General features: G+C 35.5%; 3 protein-coding genes across 4 annotated transcripts in view; 1 reads left to right on the top strand and 2 right to left on the bottom strand.

Annotated features, from left to right (window-relative positions):
- LOC144974587 (protein SEC13 homolog) overlaps window positions 1-1,503 on the top strand; it is a 16,813-nt gene extending 15,310 nt beyond the window's left edge. Inside the window, exon 9 of the mRNA XM_078917601.1 lies at window positions 1-1,503. This exon is cut by the window's left edge and continues 1,052 nt beyond it. The gene's annotated coding sequence lies outside the window, so the exon portion shown is untranslated.
- Window positions 1-22,500, bottom strand: part of LOC144974592 (universal stress protein Sll1388-like) — a 128,403-nt gene that overhangs the window by 71,355 nt on the left and 34,548 nt on the right. The gene's annotated exons all lie outside the window — the stretch shown is intronic.
- The window catches only part of LOC144974588 (uncharacterized), a 16,221-nt gene continuing 8,369 nt past the window's right edge, over window positions 14,649-22,500 (bottom strand). Inside the window, exons 6-7 of one of the 2 annotated variants that reach the window (XR_013645776.1) lie at window positions 20,339-21,715; window positions 14,649-14,842 (exon numbers count right to left, since the gene is read on the bottom strand). Coding sequence is in view for 1 of the 2 variants with exons in the window: in XM_078917602.1 (XP_078773728.1) it covers window positions 21,423-21,715 (293 nt within the window). In the remaining variant the exon portion in view is untranslated. Of the gene's footprint in view, window positions 14,843-17,655; window positions 21,716-22,500 lie in introns of those variants that run through there. The other variant, XM_078917602.1, reaches the window with a different exon arrangement.

A 22,500-nucleotide genomic window follows, 5' to 3' on the forward strand; every position in this document is an offset into this window, starting at 1 on the left:
AATTAATTATTTTTTTTTCTATAGATAGCATGGAATTTGGTACTTTTGATTTATTGAAAGTTTGTCAATAGTAATCGTGGTTGAGACTCTTCCTCAGATTCAGATTGTCGTGATTCTGCGAAAAATAATTTTTCAATTCTCTTATACAATGTTATAAATTTGCTGTATTTGACTTTCTTTTATTTTAAGTCACGAATTTTGCGTTTGCTGCTAAATTATCTTTTAAAATTGAATCTGATGATACATTTTCCTCTGAAGGTGGCTTTGGAGATTCCTGCCACTAAATAGCAAATGGGGTTTATCGATGCATTGCAAAACATATCCTCGTCCTTGTTCAGATAAAATATTTAAGATGAGGAATGCATGAAATTTTTACCAAAAAGAAATCTTTTTAAAAAATAGGGAAATTAGTAAATTTCAGAAATTGAGATTATATTTTTATTTTTGTTAATTTTGAAAATTTAACCTGTTTTCGCTGTATCACACAGAGTCATCGGGTCACTAATAGATTGGTGAACTATTACCAATTTGTTAATTATTGTGTAAATAATTGTATGAGTTGAAAGGAATCATCACTGAAAATGTTGTCATGAAATATTTTGCTATTTTGCAATAAATCGAAAGGTTTACAATTTCTCTCCCTCTGTCAATGTCAACGATTAGATTAGAAAGAAATGTAGATAAATAATACAAAATGAATACACTTCATTCATCCGTAATGCAGTGCTGGTGGGCTTTATGCTCGGAAATCTGCGATTTTGGAGTCAGAAGAGGAATTTCCTCCTTTAAAAAAAATGACATTTCCTTCCCCCAATCAAATTTGCTGGCTTTGAGAAACTTGATATGTGGTGGTGGAACAAACAAACAGGTGCAGTTTCCCACACTCCAGAAATTAACAGTGTCAATGATAGTCTATCTCAAATGCTGTAAAAGTTAGTACAGTAAAAAAAAACAAGGGGCTTAGAGGTAGTGTTCAAATTTTTTTTTCCTTTTTCAAGTTTTGTCACCGTCAGCACTGATAAGGAAATTGGTTTTCCAAATGTGAATTGCAAGAATGAATAAATAAGAGTTATAAAATACATTTTCATAATTTTATAAAGCAGTCTAGTGGAGTTGGTTTCTATATTTAGGACTATTGATCTTTCTTCAAGGTCAAATCATACCAGTTTTTCTGGGTTTTTTTTCCTCAAAAATACTTTTAATTTTATCTTTCAAATCAGTAAAATGATGTGATACCATCTCGATAGCTCTTTGATAGATATTTAAATAGTCATTTGTATCTTTAGTTTTACTTATCTTTGTTTAATATTCATGTTATTTGGTTGGTACTTGGATCAGTCGTTCAAGAATCGATTTGTTATTATGCAAATCATCTAGGTTACTTGTCAATTTATTTCAAAGAACATAATGTAATGTATTGTTAATGAAACTGCGAAGTAAAAATTGGTTTCAATTGTTCATTATATTATAATGAGAATGCAATAAAACCACTGTCAAATCAAAGCTGCTTGTTTTTCTCATTTCGTCATATGGCATTCACTTTATTTATTTTGATAGAATTTTATTTACATTTTTGCTCTGGTATGACATCTGTGACTTTTCACAACTTTTCGGCTGATAAGGTTTTTCTTTTTTTAAAAAAAAATTGAATATTACCGTTAAAAAATATATAGCACTACAGTGATGCCAAAACTCCGGTCTGGACCAAAAAAATCCGGGTTACGGGCAACTTCCGTCAAATTCCGGCGAGGTCAATATCCCCCCCCCCCCCCCCCCCGTCCAGTCACTACTAATACAAACACCACTGCCATCATCACTACCACTACTACTACAATCACCACCACCACCACATCATCATCACTTCACTACAACTATTACAACCACCACCACCACTTTATCACTATCACTACTGCAGTAGGTGCCTAGTGTCAATGATGATAATCTTCCGCGGGATTTTGGGATTTTCATTGAAATGTTCCACAGTGTCAAACATTTTTCTATGAAAAGCACTCGGGTGGCACCACGGTAGATGGATGAAAACAACACAATCATGTCTTGTGTCAAATTTTGACACCTATGCCCCAGTTGCATAAATTTTGGTGACACTCTCATTTTTACGACGTCAACCTAGACAAGGTGGCACCAAGTGTCAAAAGTGACACAATGCCTGTGGTGTCCTTGGATTAATTGATGTTGGGTAGGGATTGGAAAACAAAATAGAAAATCAATTCATAACTTTCTCTCTCTCTCTCTCTCTCTCTCTCTCTCTCTCTCTCTCTCTCTCTCTCTCTCTCTCTCTCTCTCTCTCTCTCTCTCTTCTCTCTCTCTCCTCTCTCTCTCTCTCTCTCTCTCTCTCTCTCTCTCCCCCCCCCCCTTTCATATATTTCTCTCTCAACCACTCTTCTATTTTCATGTTATGTTTTTAGAAGCCATCTTGTCATAGAAAGATAAAATATTACAATAAGCAAGGGTGATGATCGAGTCGGAAAGCAATTGCGGGTGGTTGGATGGGAGCATCACCCTTGAATCAGATACCTATGATGTTCGCATGTGTGTACGATCCGATAGTGATGTCGTTTCTTCTTCTCTTTACTAGCCTATCCTGCTTCTTTGGTTTGTGATTGTATTTTTGACAGGGGATATTTTTTTTTTTCTGTAAATCTTCTGCCTGTTTGTTCTTGGTTATTTATAATTTAGCTTATGATGTCTTTAGGTTATGATTTTGATTTACATTTGTACTATTTTTGTTAGATTGCTTGTTTTTTTGTTTCAGCGGTCTCTCATATAACCTCAATTGTGTTGGAAGAGACCTAAAGCAACAAACAAACAAAGCAATTGTTCAATTTTTTTTTAATTTACTATATTTCCTTTGTTCAATGCTGGGATGACCCGGTAGTGATCTGATTACCCGGGTACCATTGGCAGGGGTGACTTTTTGTCCAAAATGTTTTTGGTGGGGGGGCTTTTTTATTTTTTAAAATTTATTTATTATTTATAACAACAAATGAAACGAAACTGAAGTAAGAAACAAGGATAATTAACTACAATGAAACCAAAAAATAATTTAAAATACCTGAGATTCCTTTAAAAGAGAACTAATTTTAATTTTAATTTTTTCATTTATTTATTATTTATTATAACAAATGAAACTGAAGTAAGAAACAAGGATAATTAACTACAATGAAACCAAGAAAAAACAACAACCTGAGATTCCTTTAAAAGATAAGAACTAATATAGTCTTAATCTGTTGATTCCAAAATTGAATCAAATGTGTGTTAACAAATAAAACAAAAAAAAATCAATGTAATTGAAACATAAAAAAAGGAGGAAAATCTTTTGAAAAAGTGTCATGTAAATGTAAATATGTAAATCAAGATTGTATTACTTCCAATTTTTGTTCAAAAATATTAATTTGTCAACGGAGCTTTCCTTCAAGGAACTTCTTTTTGCCAAAAATTATCACCCTCAGTTCGGTTTCCATTTGTTGAAGCGGGTACTCGTTACCCGCCCCTTTTACCCGAGTACCCGGTTTAACTTGACCCGCGGGTACCCGGATACCCGCCCATCCCTACCTTTGTTTAGGCTATCTATGTTTTGCAAGTTGTTAGATACTATCTGTCATCTGCATTTTTTGCGGCCGCAAATAACAGGGCGATCCGCAAATTTTGGCAAATTTCCCAAAATTGGCAAATCGTGGCAAATTTTGGGAAAATTGGCAAATCGCGTGGCAAATTTTTTGGGGAAAAAAGAAGCGAAAACAAAATAACGAAAAAAAAAAAGGTGCGAAACGTCAGAAATGTTGCAGCTTTGCCTGGGTCCAAACCAAGGGAAGCTACTCTCTACCGATAATGATCCTTTAAAAGGGAGCGTTCACATATTACGTCATCAAAAATTTGCCCTTTTTAGACCCCCCCCCCCCTCCCCCAAGTCATCACTTGTCATCATTGACCTGACCCCCCCCCCTCCCCCAACAGATGATGACGTCATCTAATTTAATAAAAACTAAAAGATAACTTTAATTTCACAATATTTATTATTCATTTTTCAAACCATAAACATTGATTATCAACGTTTGATAAAACACATTCAGACATTTTATTAATTTCAGACACTGTTGATAATTTATGTTTTACGATACAATGGGGACATAAAATTTAAATTTGCAAAGATAAAATCTAACAAACATTATTTAAATTAGGCTACTTGGTGCAGGTGCTATTAAAAAAATTTCTGAAAGTGTAATTTAAAATAGTATAGGAGGCAAATTATTTTATAACATATTAGTCTTTTAGTAGAATGAATTTCTGTTTCAATTTCCAAACATAAAATTAATTGATACTATTACTCATTCTTCAGATGAAAACTCCAAAATATATTTAATAAACTAGACACAACCAAGTCAAATGATTGATGAAGAAAACTTTTCAGAATCAAAACTGAATGGTAGCAAGCAGTTTGAGCAGTTCAATCGGTTTTGATGATTCCATCATTTAATCAATTTTTCACCTTTTTGCTAATTTATTTGGAATGCCATTTTTGAAGCTCTCGCATTTAATAAAATAGACCTAATTTGCCTATGTTTTGATGACATCATCTTGGGTCACTACCACTCTACTACAATCGCCACTACCACATCATCACGACCTCTACTACTACAACCACCACCATTACATCGTCATTACCACTACTACTACAACCACCACATCATCATTACCACTACTACTACAACCACCACCACCACATCATCACTACTACTACAACCACCACCACATCATCATTACCACTACTACTACTACAACCACCACCACCACATCATCACTAGCACTACTACTACAACCACCACCACTACTGCAACCACCACCACCACATCATCATCACTGCAACTACCACTACAACCACCACTACAACATCACCATAGCTGCCAACCGTTCCGTTAAAAACGGATTTGTTCCGTATTTGACTTCCTGAGTCTGTAAGTCCTTATTTTTAGTTCAATTTGTGGTAAACAATGCATGTGAGCCTAATGAATTATTATTATTGATCCATTATTATTACTATTACTACTACTATTATTGTTATTATTATTATTATTAGTTATTATTATTATTATTATTGGTGTCCAATGAGAGAGGATGAGCAGGGTTTAAATCAGCACAGCATAATCTCCATTCCTGTGTAGCTCTTGAATTTGAATTATGCCTCTATCATAAATGATTTTCAACAATTAAAAAAAATTCCAGTTGTTTATATGACGCCTGTTTTTTACTCAAACCTTTCATAATGTATTGGAGATTTGCATAGAATAGGATGTTAGCCTCGATATACTTTTATTATTCTAAGACAGTATTGATACTTTCACTATTTGTTACAAATATTATTTTAATTAAAAATAAAATTAAATCCACATCTTTGATTGGAAGGTATTCAATCAGAAAATCAATTGCTTATATAGATTAAACATGACAATGATTATTTCCCTTTAATGATTTACGAAATATAAATTTAATCCCTTTAAAAAGACATCTTCATTTGATTTTGATTTTTGATTTTTCAAGCAAGCTTTTGTAACGGTTTAGGTTCAAGAAAAATAAGTATACTCCATTTTTAGGTGCGTTCCTTATTTTATTTTTGAAAAGTTGGCAGCTATGCATCACTACCACTACTACTACAACCACCACCACCACATCATCACTATCACTACTACTACTACTACTACAACCACCACCACCACCACATCATCACTACCACTACTACTACAAGCACCATCACCACTTCATCTTCATCACTACCACCACCACCACATCATCATCACTACCACTACTACTACAACCACCATCACCACCACATCATCATCACTACCACTACTACTACAACCACATCATAATCACTACAACTACTACTACTACTACTACTACTACTACAACAACAACCACCACTACATCATTATCATCACGACCACAACTACTACAACCACTATACCACCACCACATCGTCATAACTACAACTACTACTTCAACCACCACCACATCATCATCACTACCACTACTACTACAACAACAACCACTATCACATCTTCATCATCACTACTACCATTACTACAACCACCAACACCACATTACCACCAGTACTACAATCTCTACCATTAGGTTTTGGCGCTTTACTTCATTTGAAATAAAGAAACTTTGGGATTGTATTTGGCAATGTGTTTATGTATCATAATATAATTCTAATCAGTTATCTATTTAGAACTATACAATGTGTAAACACAATATCAAATACCATTCCAATTCCTTTTTTCTTGTGTGCGGAAATTCCTCTTTCGGCGTTGAAATTCCTACGCGTGGTGTCTGAAACTCCTGTGAGCCAAATTTAAAGTTGGCATCTCTGACAGTCATTTCATTTCTCAAGTCAAATAAATCTCTTTTATATATATTTTTTCTGTATCGCGTGTTAATTTTTACTGAAACGCTTTGTTCTCCTCGGCAAATTTTTTGGCAAATTTAGGTCTTTTTAGCAAATTTCTTGGCAAATTTTGGGTGTTTTTTGGGCAAATTTTGCAAATTTTAGGTCCCAATTTGGCAAAAAATGCAGATGACAGTTAGATACTCATGAGTCTAATTTATAATTCACTAGGTTGCAGTAACATGGCCTTTGGGCCAAAAATGAATCTTTTGATGCATATAGTAGTATGATTAATATTGTTAGCCTTTAAAATTATTTTCTGGAAAGGGCAATTCATTAGATATTCACAAAAATCAGTATATTATATAAAGTTACGCAACTATCATATTGTATTTGTAATTTTTGCATTTCGGCTTGAGTTTGCCCGACGGACCGATACATTTTTCTCCTATTTGACAAATTGCCATTTTCATCACTTAGTGCTGATAGAAATGGCCTGTAGAGTTGGTAAACACTTTTTTTTTGGGGGGGGGGGGGGGGGGGGGTGGGGGTTCCCCTCTGTTTTCCAGTATCTCTTTTCCCCATTCATTTCCAAATCCTTGGCATTCAAATGCAATATTTAGCTGTTTAATTATTCATTTAGACTATATATTTCTTTTAGATGGCACTTCGTTGAACCATCGTCACAGCATACTTGCTGGGTCGGGCCTCTTGACCTCCCATAGCGGCCAGGAGGTCACTTGCTGTGTCTTCTTTCCCCTTTTAGCTGTTCTCTGAGTTGCTCTACCTTTTGTCTTGGAATATGATTATTTGTTTGTTTTTGTTTTTTTCCTTTCCCTTGTTGGTGTCCTTGGCTGGGAGGGAAACAGTCAAATCTATAGTGTTAGTCATACCTGCCTACTTTTACGGATCGTCAGTAATTGTTACGGAAATTAGGTTACATTTTCGGACATACGGAAATGGAAGAAATATTACGGATTTTGATTTCACAGAAATTTGGTCGTGGTGTTGGAGAAATTTTTTTTTCCTTTTAAGTTCCCGCAGTTATCAAAGAAAGAAAAAAAAATGTTCCCTTAAAGTTATAAAGGCTACTGTTCAGTTCACACCCATGACAGCTTAGTCGATTGCCAGTAGTGCCGCGCTGAGGACCGGACCGAGGACCGGTCCCACGGTCTTTTAGCTTTGAACCGTGGTCCAGTCCCAAAGAGGAAGACCGCCGGCGGTCCTCACTTCTTATCACCTTTCAACGGTCTCGCGCCATACTACTTCCCCAGCGATTCGTTGCCTCGGTCCTTTGCCTATCTTCCACCAATCACCACCATCCCACTTAATTAATCGCACCCACCCCCCTTTGCCATACACTAAACGACACAGACGACCATAGAGGCAGACGACCACCTCCCTCCACTCCGCAAACCGCCCTTTCGTGTGTGAGATGGGGGGAACAGGAGGCGCACGCCTTGGACGATTCCATTATACGGGGTAAATTTCAAAATTTACTACACCATAATGATCGCAATGACAATGATCTATGATGAAGGCATGACCCTCTTCTCTAATGGGTTATTGTTTGAAATGTATGTGACTACTAAAGATGTGTGTGTGTGTGTGTGTGTGTGTGTGTGTGTGTGTGTGTCGAACCTAGCAAGTTGCAAGTCTGATTTTTTGTTTTCTTTTGTCCATCTCTTGTCGCCACTCCTTTCTATCGCATAGTTGTCATTTAAAATAATACAATAATATTAAAATTTCGTTTGGTGTTTTAACTAATCAAGTAATATGAGTTTCATTAGTTTTTTCCGTCCAAAAAAAAACAGTTATAACGTCTGTATTTTTAAAAGGTCCAATAGAATATTTGGGGACCCCGATAGCTCAGTTGATAGAGCACTCTCTTTATACGCAAAGGGCCAGAGATCGATCCCGGGTGCAGTCGATTTTTTTCTGAATCCCTGTCTACTCAGCAATGAATGGGTAGCTGAGTTTGTTAGATCTGGCGAAAAGTCACCATCGACCCCTCTTATCACCTCATCCACCCCCTCTTATTATAACTTCACGTCTCTCTCTTACTCTTCAATGCTCGCTGCCCTCTAATGTGTGTGTGTGTGTGTGTGGGGGGGGGGGGGGTAGGAGTTGCGTGGGGGTATACACGCCACGAACAACCCGATCACCCCCTTGGGCGATGCCATTATCTCCGTTAATGGGGATAAATTTCAAATTTTATTAAATTATCGAAGTAACAATGAAGTACGGTGAGCAAATAAAGAAGGCATCACCCCTCTTCTCTAATTAGGTTACAATTTGAAATGAGTGTGACTACTCCGTGTGTTTTACTCCTGTAGGCCACGGTTTTCATCGTGTAGCGGTCTTTAACGGTTCAAGAATGAACGGACCGGTCTAGAGACCGGTCCTTGCGGTCTTCATTTCCCAAGGACCGTAGGACCGTGGTCCTTAAGCTTGCCAAGGACCGCCCCGCACTAATTGCCAGCTCGTAATGGTGGGGGTCAACAACATGTATTTTACGTATAGAATGTTGTAGATACGCAGTATTTTTATTCTTTTTGTTGTTGTTGTTAATTGGTGGAGTATTACTAAAATTGTACCATTTATTACTTATGAATTTTGTGTTGGCTACTGATTTTGAAATATTCAAGTAGACAGGCATGGTTAGTATTGGGAGGCGATATTTTTCCCTTGTCAATCATTTTCAGTTACGTAATATTATATTTTGTTTTGATTATGATTTGTAATCATTTGAGAGTATTCCTCTTAGTAAGATCATGTGCTTGTTTCTGGATGAGATTTTAGGTGATCTCAAACTATGTTCACTGATATTGTGCTCTTGGAATTTAAATCTGTTCTCTATTTGAACCATTCCCCTCTGTCTTAGATTTTCTTGTGGGCTTTGAATTATAATTCCAGAATTATTTTACTGTCTCATTTTCTTGCTTTTTACTGGCGGTGAAATGACATAAATGTGTCACAAGCACCGTAAAACTAAAACCCTCAAAAACAAAAACAAAACAGCATACTTGAACTTTAGGTCTAAATACTTTGACTAATCTTTATTTTATTGGCCCTGCTGTAAAACTCTCTCAAAACAAAATACACGGTTAATGTTTAGTAGGTGGAATTACTCCCTAGGGCTGAAGAATTTTGGTATATATATTCCTTATAGATGGCCATTTACTGAATCGTCGTTACAGTTACAGCAAATTTAAAATTTAGATCTATCTAAATATTTTGGTTCTAACTTTTTTTTTATTGGCCCTGTAATGACTAAAAAGTGTCACAAGTGCTGTAAAATCCTTTGAAAACAAAATAAGTTGCGTCTCTCTAATACGGATGTCTCCATTATCCGGGCAGGTTGTCTACTGTGGACGGATTTTTGTTTCTTTATTTGTACTTTTTAGGGGCTGATTCCACTATTAGAATATAATTGAGCTGTATATAGCGCAAAATCCACAAATGTGCTCAAAGCGCTTTACAAGGGGTCCCTGGTCAACGGTAACATTTAACATGTAGGACGGGACATGACGCCTGTTAGGCGATATTGCAATTTTTCGGATAAAGACAACGCTGTTAACGGCCAGGTACTCATTTTACACCTGAGTATGGTGAGAGAATGTGAGTAAAGAGCCTTTTCCAAGGACTCAACTATGCGCCGAGCGCGAGGCTCGAACCCATGACCTTCCGATCCGGAAACGAGTGTCATACCACTAGACCACATAGCCGCATAGAATATATCTATTCCGAACCAAATACTGGGAACGTCGGTGTTCAAATTGGAGAGACGGTACACAGTTAAATTTTAAGTGGGTGAAGTTACTCTTTGGGCTGTAGAATTTTGATTATCGGTGGACCAGTGTATTCTGCATCGATCTCCAGCCTTGCTATCTCTTCTATTTCCACATAATTCTTTCTATGCGTCTTTGTGTCCTTGTTCTGGAATAAATCACAATTTAGTTACAACCTGTCGCTCTGGGTGGGGTCCTCTGACCTCTTATGGTGGGCAGGAAGTCGCTTGCTGTATCGTCTCTCTCCCCATATAATCTGTATTCCCTTTCCATGTGCTCACTGTTTTTGTTCTGTATTGAGATTGCTCTGTTTTTTTTCCCCTGGTCCTGGCGGGGATCCTTAGCTGGGAAGGAGAATGTATAATACATTTTCTCTGTTATTGTTATTTCCTATCATAACTACTAGTTTTGAAGATCGTATAGTGTACTTCATAAACGTTTGAGTGTATCCTTAACAGTCATAGGGGGATCCTTTGCTCATGCCAGGATTGGACGTTTAGGTAATCTCAGCATTGCACATTGATGGATTGCTCGTTGAATCTTCTGTTCCCATTTGACTCAGTCCCCTTTGTCTTCCTTTTTGTTTGGTGCTTTTAACCTCCCTTCTACAACTTTCTTTTCTCATCGTCCTTTTTACGAGTTCTGAAATGACCCAATGGTGTCAAAAGAGCTGGAAAACCCCTATAAACAAACAAAAACATGGCGCTATGTAGAATCTTATGCTTGGGTGGGGGGGGGGGGGGGGGGATAGTCAAATTTTTTTTTTTTTTTTTTTTTTTTTTTTGGCGATATTGTTTCAGTGACGTTTTTTGGTCTTTAAAATGGAGTTCATTTTGAGATAATCGGAGTGTATTCCTTTCGGTGGATAGATATCCTTTGGCAGTGGCAGTGAGTGGATCTTTTAGATGGTTGCAGACTAGACACAAGAATATAATATTGCTCTTGGATCTATTTCATATTTCTGTGAATTCGTCCACCTTGGCTAACTATTAATGTTTCTTATGCTTGTATTGTAAGGTTGGTCTTAATCATTTGACTGTTCTGCTATCATCTTTTATATCCTTCTTTTTTAAATATTGACTTAGAAGCACCACCTGCACCTTATAATACTCAAAATCATCGTTAACATATTTCTAGGTCTGACAAAACCGGGAACAATTATTGGGTCGTAATAAATTATTTTAGGGGTTGGTAACCCGAGACCACCTTTTGATATTGGACAAAACACGAAATACCTTGTACTCGAATTATTCAACTGTAACCAATTTCTGACTTTGTTCACACTAATATTCTCCTGGGTGGGGATCCTGACCTCCCATAGTGGGCAGGGAGGTACATGCTGTGTCTTCTATCCCCCATACCCTTTTTCCAATTGTTTCCTGTCGTTGTCTTGGAATGAGATTACTTAGTTTTGTCCTGACCCTGGCCAGAGTTCCTTGACTGGGAGGGACACAGTCGAATGTATAGTTATGATTTTGGGAGATGATATTTTTTCCCCTGTAAATCATCTCTCTGTTATGCATTGTATTATGTTTAGTTTACATATTGTATTATATGATTTGTAAACATTTGAGTGTATTCCTCTTACTTGGGACATGTGCTTGTGTCTGGATGAGAATTTTAGGTGATCTCAAACTAAGTACTTTGACGGTGTGTTCTTGGAATCTACATCTGTTCCCTATTTGAACCAATTCCCCTTTGTCTCACCTTTTCTTTTGTGCTTTGATTGTAATTCTAGAACTTTTTACTATCCCGTTTTCTTCCTTTTTACTGGCGCTGATATGACCTTGATGTGTTGCAAGCGCCGTAAAACCCTTAAAAACAAAACAAAACAAAACTAATATTCTCAATTTCATTAAGTTTTTTTTCTCGGTAAACATGAGATTACAAAAAATATAACAGTTGACAGGAGGGCGGGTAAACATCATGACAATAATAATAATAATAATAATAATAATAATAATAATAATAATAATAATAATAATAATAATAATAATAATAAAACAACAACACACAATGATAATAATAATAATGATAATAATAATAATAAATAATAATAATAATAATAATAATAATAATAAAAAAAATAATAATAATAATAATAATAATAATAATAATAATAATAATAATAATAATAATAATAATGATAATGATAATAAAAATAATAATAATAATAATAATAATAATAATAATAATAATATAATAATAATAATAATAATAATAATAATAATGATGATAATAATAATAATAAATAATATAATAATAATAATATAATAATATATAATAATAATAATAATAATAATAATAATATAATAATAATATAATAATAATAATAATAATAATAATAATAATAATAATAATAATAATATACTTTATTCATCCAAAAAGGAATTTTTTTTGTGCTGACGTATAAAATGCCAACAATGATACATACATAAACATAATATACGTAAATAAATGTGGTAAAGTAAAAGTTGGTAATAGGTGTAGTGTAATTATGACATAATCAGTTGGATGGGGAAAAGGTTTGAACTGAGATATTTCCAAGTTTAGTTAGAAGGTCCACTTTTTATCCATAGTGAGTTCTTGTCATAAATGATTAAATCAACCCTTTTTGTACATCTTCGAGAAATATTAAAGCTTAATTTCGCTTCTTAATATTTTTTACAGATAGACAAGTTGAATAAGTATGAAATTTGAGAAAAGTTGATGGATACCTTTCCCATACATCTGACTATACCTTCATGAAAAATCACCCGATTTACTTCAAATAAAGATTAAAATGCTCTGGTGAGCATATTCTTTCAGAAAATGTAAGAAAATGCAATCCAAAATTTTCAACATCCGACTGATTGTGTTATGCACTGACAAATATTGTAAGCTGTAGGAATATTTACATAGTATAAATTACAAGGGACGTACGGATTATATAATTTTAAATATATATATATATATATATATATATATATATATATATATATATATATATATATATATATATATATATATATATACATATATATATATATATATATATATATATATATATATATATATATATATATATATAATTTAGATCATTTTAACCCTCTCCTTATCAACTATAAGAAAACCATCACTGTTACCTAAGATTCAACCCACATTTTGACTTTATTGTTTAAAAAAAAATTGAACATGAAGATTTGTAACAGAAGAACTTAACAATATGTTGTAGAGCTTGTCCTTCAGTAACACAACTACATATGTTATACACACACACACACACACACACACACACACACACATATATACATATAATGTTCACTCATTGCATTTGGATTTATCTCTTTTTTGTACGGGGTTGGACAGACGTTTCTAGAACATGGCTGGTAAAAAGAGGGTTAAAAACAATAAAAGGTTTAGCTGTTGTATTCTATAGACCAAGTGAAACAGTTGAGACATAATGTGTCCTGTGGAAGGGAGATCATCAATTTAACAATGTTTTATAACGGTTTTATAATAATATACACATTCTATGAATGGACACTAGAATTCAATTGAATGGGCCGTTTATAGATTAAAAAATCCATATGGACACACAATACATACATACATACATATATACATACATACAGACATTTTTAAAAACGTTCTCAATATTAAAGGTTGTAATTTTAACGAAATGTAAACAAGGATATTTATCGCCGATGAACCCAAGAATTGTCATGAACTGGCAATTTGCTATTTAGATAAACCAATATTCATACCCATAGAATGATATTGGTCATAATGATATATTATTTTAGGCAATATATAAATCCAGCTGATATAGCCTGACTATAGTGTGATATAGATAGTTCGAAGATGACGTCACTCAGGTCTTTGTTATTGTTTTTTTTTTCCATCCGCGTTAATACTCACTGAACTGTATTAACCTGACTATAAACGTTCATGGATACACACAGTTTGTGTGTTGGTCCGTTATAAACTTCCGGATGGCAATGTTATGAGCTTCTTAGCCAAGCGCATACTATCTATAAGGTAAAAATAAATTTCATGACCATATAGGTCTATCAATAATATATTGAAGTGAAATAGTATTGGATAATTATTTCCAATATATATATATTCATAAAAATTAAGATTTAAGACTTAAAGGTATTGGAATTTATTCTAGACATTGTGCGGCTATGTGGTCTTGTGGTATGACACTCGCTTTCGGATCGGAAGGTCCTAGGTTTGAGCCTCACTCGGCGCATAGTTAAGTCCTTGGAAAAGACTCTTTACTCACGTACTCAGGTGTAAAATGAGCACCTGGCCGTAAACAGCGTTCTCTCTTTATCTGAAAAATTGTCAATATCGCCTAACATGCGTTATGTCTCGCTCTACATGTTACGTGTTGCTGTTGGTCAGGGACCCCTCTGTGAAGCACTCTGAGCACATTTAGTGGATATTGCGCTATATAAAAGCTTTAGTTTTTTTGTTTTTTGTTTTTTTTAGACATTTCAACTGGGGCGTAAGATGGGTGACAGAAAGAGATATAATATTCGCTCTGATGCCGCGTCCCGGTATATGTTCTATCTGTAATTTCAGGGCCCACCTGAGCAATCGTTGGTTCGTGTGTTTGAGTCAAGTGTTTAAAAAAAGCTTTTATATAGCGCAATATCCACTAAACGTGCTCAAAGAGCTTTACAAGGGGTCCCTGGCCAACAGCAACACTTAACATGTAGGACGGGACATGACGCCTGTTAGGCGATATTATAATTTTTTCTGACAGAGACAACGCTATTAACGGCCAGGTACTCATTTTACACATGAGTACGGTGAGAGAATGTGAGTAAAGAGCCCTTTCCAAGGACTCCACCATGCGCGAGCGAGGCTAGAACCCGGACCTTCCGATCCGAAAGCGAGACCACAAGACCACACAGCGGCACAAGTTAGAGATACACCAACGGATTGTGACCGGACAGAATAATGGCCGGCTTTCCAGACTTCAAATAGACGTCATAGAAAGAGGATGTCTTCACTACGGCCAGACAACTCTTTTTCAATGGTGGAGTAATACGCTTCAACAGTCGTAACGTCACTTCCCTCGTACTGACGCATGGTAACTTAGTAACTGGCTCTTAACTATCGGAACAATGGCGGACGCCCTTATGAAATATTTCTCCGACGAGCATAAAAACGTATCCAGAGGGGAAAAAAAACATTATAAATCTGATCATGTTTTGACTTTTACACATTCTGATCACAAGACATATGAAAAGTTCTAGCCAGCATGAAGAATAAAAAGAACCGATTTTCTTTGGTTAGAACCACGATGGCCGCTGTTGCTGGGCGACCTGACATCAGACTATTGAATCCAATTAAGCTGGGCTTTGATGAACTCCCGTGAGAAATAACTCACAGCCATGGATATCCCCTCGTGTTCTTGTAAAAGAACAGCCCAATAGCAAAAGTCAGACGCATTCACAGCTAAAGAGAAGGATTTATTAAAATCAGGACTACAAAGAACTGATAAGAACTCAGCATGGCTTTAAGATTTAGGAAGGCTAATTCGCAAGACATAGTTTGTCTTTTCTTATCAATGTTTGTTTTTATCCTATGTCTCCCTACAGGTCTATGAATCACTTCGTGTTTTGTTTTTATTTTACCGTCACAAAAAAAAAGGGTGACCGAGAATTCGTATCTGTCAAATCAAATGATAAAGACAAAGACGTCTACATCTATGTTTAAATAGTTTCGCCTTATCTTTCTTTCCATTTAGGCAAGTATTATTTTTATTATAATATTGTAGTTAGTGGAATCACGAAATCTATTTTGAAATCTAGACTGATGTCCAAAATTTCTTTGTTGTTTATTTGGCTGCCTAGGTAAAAACTACTTAGTCTAGGGTTGCATAAATGATAACTGTCTGAAGAGAATTTATGACCAGTGTGCGAATTTGAACTTGCCCCGTTTACATTATCACATTGTTTACATTGAACATTATCACTTCCGCAACTGGTTTGATCAAAAGTTTGATGTGTTCGGTGAACAAGCTCAAAATTGTATCACATGGCTGCCAGCTCTAATGGACTCGTTACATCATGACCTCTTTCTTCTACATAAAGTCTCAATCTAAGAGGAAGACTGTCTTTTAAATTCAACATTAATATTTAATATTAAAATTTTAAAACTATCAAAATCATTAACCTCTCATAGAAGAACACCATTGGAGAAAATTCCTCTCTTTTTATCGATTAAATTCCATAATATAAAACATGCTTTTTGGTTTGTCTTTATTTCGGAATTTTTGTCTGTAGTGTTCATGAACTTTTTCATAGTGTTAATACACACTCTTTGAAATAAATGATAATTATGAACTTGTGGTGGAGAAAGAGAGTTGTAGATTTCCGGTGCTGCTTCGTACAGTTTTGATTGGATTATTCCAAAGTTCCTGGGTCCAACCAAAACTAAGGGCAAGTTTCTCATATTGTTGAAAAGATTCGAACACTTGAGTGTCCCTGAAATTCGGAATAAATGCAAACAATTTGGAAGAGTCTCCTATTGGTCTAACACTCTCATCATCGAGTTTTATTTGACCTGTAGTACACGGGTCATCATAGACCTTAGCTCCATGCAAAACAGTGTTAACAATAGATAGAACGAAGATGACGTCACTCAAGCCTTTGTTATTGTATTTTGCCAACCGCGTTTGTGAGTGATTCTCACTAACTGTATTACCCCGACTATAAAAGGTCATGGTTACACATAGGTTTGTGTGTTGGTCCATTATAGATAGTGTTCGCTTGCCTAAGAAGCTCATAACATTGCCATCCGGAAGTATTACGGACCGACACACAAAACTGTGTGTATCCATGAACGTTTGTAGTCGGGTTAATACAGTTCAGTGAGTATTACTCATAAACGCGGATGGCAAAAAACAATAACAAAGACCTGAGTGACGTCGTCTAAGAACAATCTATACTTCCGGATGGCAATGTTATGAGCTTCTTAGCCAAGCGCATACTATCGATAGTATGGTAAGTTGTCATGGACAGTTTCCGAGGGTTGATCAGCGAAGACCTTAGCGTCCTGTAAACTATCATTGTTTTCTGCATTCAAAGGGTTCAATAATAGCTTCAGTAGCTTTCTGATTGCCGTCAATGCAAACATATGATACGAGTCTTGCCTGAATTTCGCTATTTTTATTCAGATGCGAAATGCCAATGTCGTTGTTAATCGTCAAAGTTCTAAGTTCTTCCTTGTTTTTGTAAAAAAAATATCCTTGAAGGTTAACTTATTCATGACGTTAAGGGCAATATTAGTAAAATTATATCGAAAAATTAGGCAATTTATTTTATGTTAGATGAATTTTTTTTCTTTCAAAAAGAATTTTTATAAATCTAAAATAAAATTTCACGTGCTGACACTCCACGTTCTATGTCACTCAACGTGCGTGAACACACAATTTGCTAAAAAAATTACAAAGTCAAAATAATGTCGGAACCTTCTTACATTCAAATATCTTTTAAAGGATACAATTTTGGGTGAACAATAAGTTCAAGTGCCGAGAAACGTTCAACCTCCAAAATCCGAATACTTTCTAAGTTCAAATTATCATAACACTGTTACTAACACAGCAGATTAATATAATAATATGAATAGATAAAATGAAAACAAAACTCACTGTCAAAATAATCACTATTCACCGAATTTCATCCACTCCGCAACAAAACAAAAGGTTATGTGCTGAAAAATGTTAGTGATTAGAATTCACTGAACACATTACTAATACTAAAGTTTACAAATCCTTTCTTAAAAAATATAGCCTTGTGGAGAACATTGTGCTTATCTGAGTCAATAAAAAATATTGTACGGCGCACAACTCTACTGAAAGATTTGAAAATTAGAAATGTTTTTTTTTTACAGATAGATAAACAGATAACTTGATCTCCTTTTATAATTTAAAGACAGTTTGAAAGTTCGTTGAGTCAAACAGATATCATAAAAAAATTTACCGACGACACTAACACTCTCAAAAGCAACCAATTTCTACACTGTAAAAAGTTGTCAGTTTGGCGTTTTTAAACAAATCGTTGCATTCGAAATAATGTATTCACTTAATTACTGTAAGGATTTCAGACCTACACTAAGTTTTCAACATTTTTCATCTATTAATGACATCAAGTATTATCATTGCCCCTTCGATGCTTTCAATGTGATGGTTTCGGGTGGATAATACCCATGTTTAACTTATGGCCTCACCCTCAACTCTATCTGTCCAGTAGAGTCCTTACTTCCGTTGTGTTGTTAATTTAGCGGTGATCCGTGTTATTATGTAGTCGTGTGTTCTCATTGCGTGTATTTTGTGTGTGTGTGTGTGTGCGTGTGTGTATGTGTGTGTGTTGTGTGGTGTATAGATAGTATGCGCTTGGCTAAGAAGTTCACAACATTGCCATCCCGAAGTATAACGGACCAACACACAAAACTGTGTGCAACCATTATCGTTTATAGTCAGGTTAATACAGCTTAGTGAGAATTACTCATAAACGCGGATGGCAAAAAACAATGACAAAGACATGAGTGACGTCAACTTTGAACTATCTATACATGTGTGTGTGTGTTTGTGTGTGTGTGTGTGTGTGTGTTTTGGAATGTGGTTACGTGAAAAAAAAAGGGGGGGGGGGGGTGAACATCAACGACAGAAATTCCTCAGCGGCAAACTGTCAATTGGTTCTGTCTAGCTTCGAGCCCGAACAAACCAAAAGTAGACAGATTCGGGGACTTGATATTTTTCGCGTCTGCATCAGATTTTCATTTGACCTCACATAAGTTAAGTAAAGGGGAGACATTCCGAAAGATCCTACATCCCCAGTATTCTTTCATTTTGTATTTTCACCGTTGATCTTTTGTCAGGCGTTTATTTATTCAATTTGTCATCATATAGAAGCATTTTAAAAACTCTAGAACAAACCTTGATAGATTTGTGAATGTTTAAAATTTCCTAATTTGACCATTGTTTTGATTCTCGGCCGCCATTTTAATTTGTGAAGTATTGAAGGTAGTGCAAAGCACTCCCAAGTAAAGCGTGGTAAAGACTTTCGACTTATTGATATTGATATTTACTGACTGATAAACTAAAATCATGCCGAATAAAGCATGGCAGCCACGACAAGCACATCGATTAAAATGTGCATCTAATCGTAATCAAGCTAATCAAGAAAATGATTCTGGCAATATCGAATGATAATAGCTCTTTTCCCGCGAAATTGCGGCTTTTTACTAGTAGGTTAAAAAAAACTATAAAATTTACTGAGGTACGAAATTTTAAAACTGATAATTTATTTTAGAAAAGAGAAAAGACTTTTTCACAAGTTATAAAGAAAAGGTCTTTGGAAATGTCTTGGCACTTTATTGGGCGCCATATGTTATGGGTCGCATTTGTCTGCTGTTTTAGGTCAAAGCGGTATCCTTGAACCCTATACAAAACAACATGACATACCATAAGATAACATACCGTAAAATAAGATACCATAACATAACATAATATAACATAACATACAATAACATAACAAAACATAATAAATGGGCTTAATGTAGGAATCTATCTCTAAATGCCTTTGATTTGAAAAACACCTTGCGATCTCTCAATAATATCATCAATGAATAATTAAACCAATAACCATTACTGGTCATAATGAAATCTTGGACTCACGGACTCACGGTCGATTAAAGTTTTAAAACTATTCAGAGAACATGCATTCTTTGGTTCGATTCTAAATTAATCCACAAGTGAATGGTACGAAACATTACAGATTTTTGTCTAATATTAGTAGTACATCTGGAAAAGTAAAGTTCTTAATATCTATTCTATTATACTTCTACACATACAGACATACGTCTAACCTTCCATTTACCAATCTGTCCATCCTCCAACCAAGTGCTTGGGATTTTATTTGTATAATATAAGTCGAGAGATCATGGTAGAAAAACAAGAATTACAAATCTTCAAAATATCGAAGCTAGAATCTAAGTATTTTATATATTTGTTACAATTCAGACAAACGAGTTATTGTCTTGATTATCGCTGTTCAAATATATATTATTTTGCCTTTTCTAGAGAGCCTTTTTCTCAGTAAAAACATTGAGCTTTTGAGATTTTATATAGCGCAATATCCACTAAACGTGCTCAAAGCGCTTAACAAGGGGTCCCTGGCCAACAGCAACATTTAACATTTAGGACGAGAACATGACGCCTGTTAGGCGATATTACAAGTTTTTTTTCGAACAGAGACAACGCTGTTAACGGCCAGGTACTCATTTTACACCCGAGTACGGTGAGAGAATGTGCGTAAAGGGCCTTTTCCAAGAACTCAACTATGCGCCGAACGAGCCTCGAACCCAGGACCTTCCGATCCGAAAGTGAGTGTCATACCACTAGACCAAATAGCCGCACAATAATGAGATCACATCAAGTTGGGTTGATAGACTTTTGTATCAATGGAATACGTTTGCACATTTTTTAAACGCCGATACTTAATGCTTGATTGCTTTGCATTTAAACGTAGGACTGAGCTTAGTGTTACGTTACTTAACTCTCTCCTTACCGACCATTTTCAGTATTTCCCCCCAAAATAGTAGGCTTACCAGGCAGAAAATTGAATTTTACAACTCAAACACTCTCTCTATAAAACAACTTTATATTCTTATTAATTCAACAAAGATCATTATTCAAAGTTTGTGATGTACAAAATAAATATGGATCAGAAATCTGTATATTGTGTCGTAACAAATGTGACGATTTTGCTGTAGGTGGTAAGGAGAGGGTTAAATATAACATACAACATGATTTGGAAAACTGATGTTTAGGTAACCCACCCAGCTACAGCTGCCCATGTTTTAGTGTGTTTTTGTTTAACTTTGCACTAAACACCACCGTGTTCTGGTCAAGCAAAAGTTAATCCTCTTTTTTCTTTTTATGCCCTTCCGTCACGACATCATAAAATATCGTCGCCTAGGCTTTCCACGAAGGAATATAGATAATTCATCAAACAAGATGTCTGATGTCAACAGGAATCACCCATGTTGTTCAAGTGAGCAAATTGGGGGTTAATAATTTTTCCCAAGGAAAAAAAAGAAAGTGCCTGAAGCGGTACTCGAACCCGAGGCCTTCCGGGTCACAGAGTAATGCCTTAACCACTCGGCATGTTAATCTTACCTAACACTATCTTATTCATTTTCCCTGATAAACTGTTTCCAAGGGTTTACAAAACACGGTCAGCAAACAGAAATGCCCACAATGTTACAGCTCCAAAGATGGCGACGATGTTCACTCCGAAGATACCATCGCATCCATTCTCTTCTGTTTTCACACGACCCAGAGCTTTACCGAAACCCTGTAAATTGGGAGTTGTAGGTCTGGTGTGTTGAGATCTTGAATGTGTTGATTTCTGTGTCACACGAGAACCATCTGTGACGTCATCAGATGTTGAAGGAATGACAGTAGTTGTATATTCTGCAAATGATGGCGAAGGACAAGAATTCCTTGTATCGGATACTGGAATAAAGAGATAGATAAATGAACAGTTAATGAACACAAATAATTTTTCTTTCGTTTCTTTGCGTACGATGCACTAATCCATTTTATAAATGGATACTCGCGACATTCAGGACGATACACATTCCGTCTATGCTGAACAAATAAGTAAATAAAGAAATAAAAACATAGATAAATAAATGAATAAATACGCACCTTTTTAAACCTTTCTTATTGAATATTTCTTATTTTGTTCATTGATTTTCGCACCATTAGATGTATCTACTTACGTATTTTAAAAAAATTGAGCTTTATATAGGGCAATATCCACTAAATGTGCTCAAAGCGCTTTACAAGGGGTCCCTGGTCCACAGCAACATTTAACATGTAGGACGGGACATGACGCCTGTTAGGCGATATTACAATTTTTCGGACAAAGACAACGCTGTTCACGGCCAGGGACTCCTTTTACACCTGATTACGGTGAGATAATTTGAGTAAAGAGCCTTTTCCAAGGACTCAACTATGCGCCGAGCGCGAGGCTCGAACCCAGGACCTTCCGATCCGAAAGCGAGTGTCATACCACTAGACCACATAGGCCGCACAAGATTGTAGATTTTAGATTATGGAATATCAGTAACGTCGGGGCTTGACTGAAAAGTCTTGCCTCCTGTACGATATTTCCTTTCCTTCTTGAAATGAAATCAACAAATTTTGACACAATTTTGTTTATTACATCACATTTGAAATTGCCAAGCATCAAGCACCTCCTTTGTATCATCCGTGAACAATTTGCCAAACCATGT

Source organism: Berghia stephanieae, chromosome 6 (assembly GCF_034508935.2).
Source record: "Berghia stephanieae isolate SIO BIC M18660-M18661 chromosome 6, UCSD_Bste_1.3, whole genome shotgun sequence".
NCBI classification, from domain to species: Eukaryota; Metazoa; Mollusca; class Gastropoda; order Nudibranchia; family Aeolidiidae; genus Berghia; species Berghia stephanieae.